Consider the following 3,156-nt stretch of genomic DNA (forward strand, 5'->3'; position numbering starts at 1 on the left):
CATACTTGTGATTGTTTTTCAATGTCCATTAATCACTTATTTATAGACATGAAACATTGCCACACGAAAAGGTGCCAAAACAAGATGAAAAGCCGCCAAAATTCAAACCAAAAAATTGTCCAACGGTCCCTAATTTACAACCATGCGGCCGCATGGTTTATCCAGTCCGAGGCCATGTGGCCTCGGTACATCACCGTGCGACCGCATGGATATTTCCAAATTTTGGCCCTTTCTAGTTTTCAATTCCATTTTCATTTTGGTCCGTTTTCATTTCAATTTCAATTCCGTTTTCATCCTATACACCGTTTATTGATTGTGAACAATATTTTCCATCATGAAATCCTTCTGGTGGTGTGTCTCCTGACATTACTTCCTTCAAGATTCGAGAACAGAAAGGGAGCAATGAATAGTATTAGACACTTCTGAAGAACGAAGTGATGCTCGAAACTGGATACCAAATATAACTTTCTATGAACAGTGCTAATGTTATTTAATAAATTATGAGCAATGGTTATGGCACAATAGTGTAAACAACAATACATAGAAAAGAAGGCTGGGAAAGTTATACACATATAAGAAAGAAACTTAACATCTTTCTTCAATTAACATCGAAGTTTAAAATATAGTGCTTGATAAAATTTTATTGATATATGAACTTCGTTGGGTGTATATGGCTTTTCAATCAGGAGGTGATATAAGATTCGTAACCTTATAAACAAGGTCATTCGCTTTTATAATCTGAAGGTAGAAAAACCATACAAATTATATTCCTTTCAGCATACTCGAGACATAAATTACCAAAGCCATGGGAAAATTGAATGAACTCTAGATCAGAATTCCCTTATTATAAGAGGGTCATAGTCATAAGCTTCGCCAGCCTTCACGAATCTACCTTTCACGCGTTTTCTAGTATCAGCTCTAGCTTTACGAGAAGCGTATCTTATTTGTTTACCAAACCTACAATCAGCAAGCAATAAATTTTTCATCATCAGCAACCACATATACTCTTGTTTTTTTTTTTTTTAAGAAAAGACATCATTTATAGAAAGGAAGAGAAGAAATACTTGCATTCTTGTTTTCTTCTTTTCATTGTATCTCATCTTAGCTTTATCTCTAGCTTGTTGACAACTACCTTCGAAGTTGGATTCCCATGGTGCATCACCAGCTAGAAATACGGGCGATAATTCACAATCTTGAAAATCAGCCACATTACCTGCAGGAGACATGGTTGAAGGAAGTCGGCCACTGGGAAATCCTAAGCCAATATTATTGCTGTTGCAACTTTGGTGCATAAGCATGGATTTAGCAGTGACATTATTTATAGGCTGCACCAAATTTGTCAAACCGAAGCCAACTTGTGAAGATTGAAAACCCATGCACTCTTGATGTCCTGATGATGATGATGCCTAATAACATAGAAAAAGGGGGAAAAAAATTATTGCTCACGGAAGTAGACGAACAAATATTTCACTTTTTTGTTAGTGAAAATGTCTGTCAAGAAATTACAGATATTTTATATATATAGAATTATAAGTGCATGTAAACATTAATGGATAAATGAACAAAAGGAAAAAAATTTAAATACGTTGACGCGAATCTTCCTGATGTATTCGATACATGTTAGTTACATTGATGTCACCAAATGTTTAGATGTGTAAGGACTTTGAATCAATAGTTGTAAATTGTAATTGAAAGAGAGTAATATTATTTGTAAGGACAAAATTTAAATTTGGATGAAGAGATATGGGGGTGGAAGACAACCTCTAAAGCACTTTCAATATAAGTGCTATTAGATTCAGTGACGGAAAAGTTTTTCTCGGTGACAAGGCTACTCATTCCTCCATCGTCGTAGTGGTAACTTGGCTGATTTTGCAAATTCTCAAACATCTCATAACCACTGTCAAAGCTCAAGGCCATATCGTCCATGTCGACACTGTCATGAAGCCCAAGATCCTTAATTCTATTAGGAAATCCCTGGTTCATTTTGAGATCACAAAGAAGCAAAAAAAGACTAAGCAAGTAATCATTCATTTGAGATTAATAGTATTGCCTATCGAAGAATTGATAGTAATAGAATCACATCTCAGTTAAGTACCAAATGATGGTGCATAAAGATTGATAGATTATAATAGAGGTAGATTACCTTTTGAAAGCTCGATCCTTCTGAGAAGAAAGGCATTTGATCGTTGCAGAATTGAGGTTTTTGACCCGTATTGCATGATGATGATACATAACTGGGAATATTTGATTGAACGACTTGTGATGGAGTAGCCCATTGTCCGAATTTGACGTAGGATGCTAATTCATTTAGCCTGTTTGCCACCATCCCACCAGACCCCGGATCATTCCGTGCCTCCAATGAGTTAGTCATGGAATTCCCATTCGTAGTAGGAATTGGGCTCCAAGAGGCATCAAAACAACTGGATTTAGGCTCATCAAGAACCAAAGACCAAATTTTGCAGAACTCCGCCGGCGAAGGACATCCACAGTAGAAATTCAATTTAAGCCGCCGGTGCCCCGCTACTCCCAAACAACCATTACCATTCCAATCACAACCCGAACAAAGCGACAACTCACAATCCATGCACCGAACTACAGCCGCCTGTGAATGGCACTTGTCGCAAATGAGAGAACGCGGATGCCGCTGGGAAAAGGAGTTTTCGGAGTGCACATGACCGTCACACTGCAAACAAAGCCGCGCCAAATCCGTTTTACAGTATACCACCGCCGTCGCCATCTCGCAAAACTCACAAACGGGCTCCATAATTATGGGTGGGGTGGATTTTTAATCAAGAAACTGTAAATTCAGTGGCTTTATTGCATTTCAAAATCCTACACTATGGCCATTATTATTATTATTACGAAAATTTCAATAAAAATAGAAATGATTCGTACCTGAAGTATTATCTCAACAAAAAGATTCGACCACTCCAACTGATTCACAAGAACAGACCCTATAATTTCACTCAATTTAGTGCTAAAGCAGCTATTTGTTTGGTATTTTTTTTTTTTTTCTCTATTACACTGCATGATAAGGAGAGTTATATATGGAAAAAAACACACATTCCATATTTATCACGTGCATTAAGACCCTGGATGATAGCCACGTGGCAAAATATTAGCTTTGAGAACATATTCTGTTGCTTATATGTAATA

At 37.0% G+C, this 3,156-nt stretch overlaps 1 protein-coding gene across 1 annotated transcript; it reads right to left on the minus strand.

Moving 5' to 3' along the window:
• Positions 1-830: 830 nt before the first annotated feature.
• On the minus strand, positions 831-2,950 carry LOC111388205 (zinc finger protein CONSTANS-LIKE 12-like). The gene is made up of 4 exons (XM_023012890.1): positions 2,144-2,950; positions 1,762-1,974; positions 1,072-1,406; positions 831-957 (listed from the first exon to the last, which is right to left on the minus strand). The coding sequence occupies exons 1-4, from the start codon at positions 2,762-2,764 to the stop codon at positions 831-833; spliced, it is 1,296 nt and encodes a 431-aa protein (XP_022868658.1). The 5' UTR covers positions 2,765-2,950.
• Between the last annotated feature and the right edge of the window lie 206 nt (positions 2,951-3,156).

This window comes from Olea europaea, unplaced genomic scaffold (genome assembly GCF_002742605.1).
Source record: "Olea europaea var. sylvestris unplaced genomic scaffold, O_europaea_v1 scaffold4672, whole genome shotgun sequence".
Lineage (NCBI taxonomy): Eukaryota > Viridiplantae > Streptophyta > Magnoliopsida > Lamiales > Oleaceae > Olea > Olea europaea.

Bases quoted from the DNA above. Each gene is read 5' to 3' on its own strand.
- LOC111388205 (XM_023012890.1), bottom strand. From the start codon at position 2,764: ATGGAGCCCGTTTGTGAGTTTTGCGAGATGGCGACGGCGGTGGTATAC. The intron at 1,407-1,761 runs GTTGTCTTCCAC...CTATGTTATTAG, and splicing joins ATATTGAAAGTGCTTTAGAG to GCATCATCATCATCAGGACA. The intron at 958-1,071 runs AATGCAAGTATT...TGCTGATTGTAG, and splicing joins AATGAAAAGAAGAAAACAAG to GTTTGGTAAACAAATAAGAT.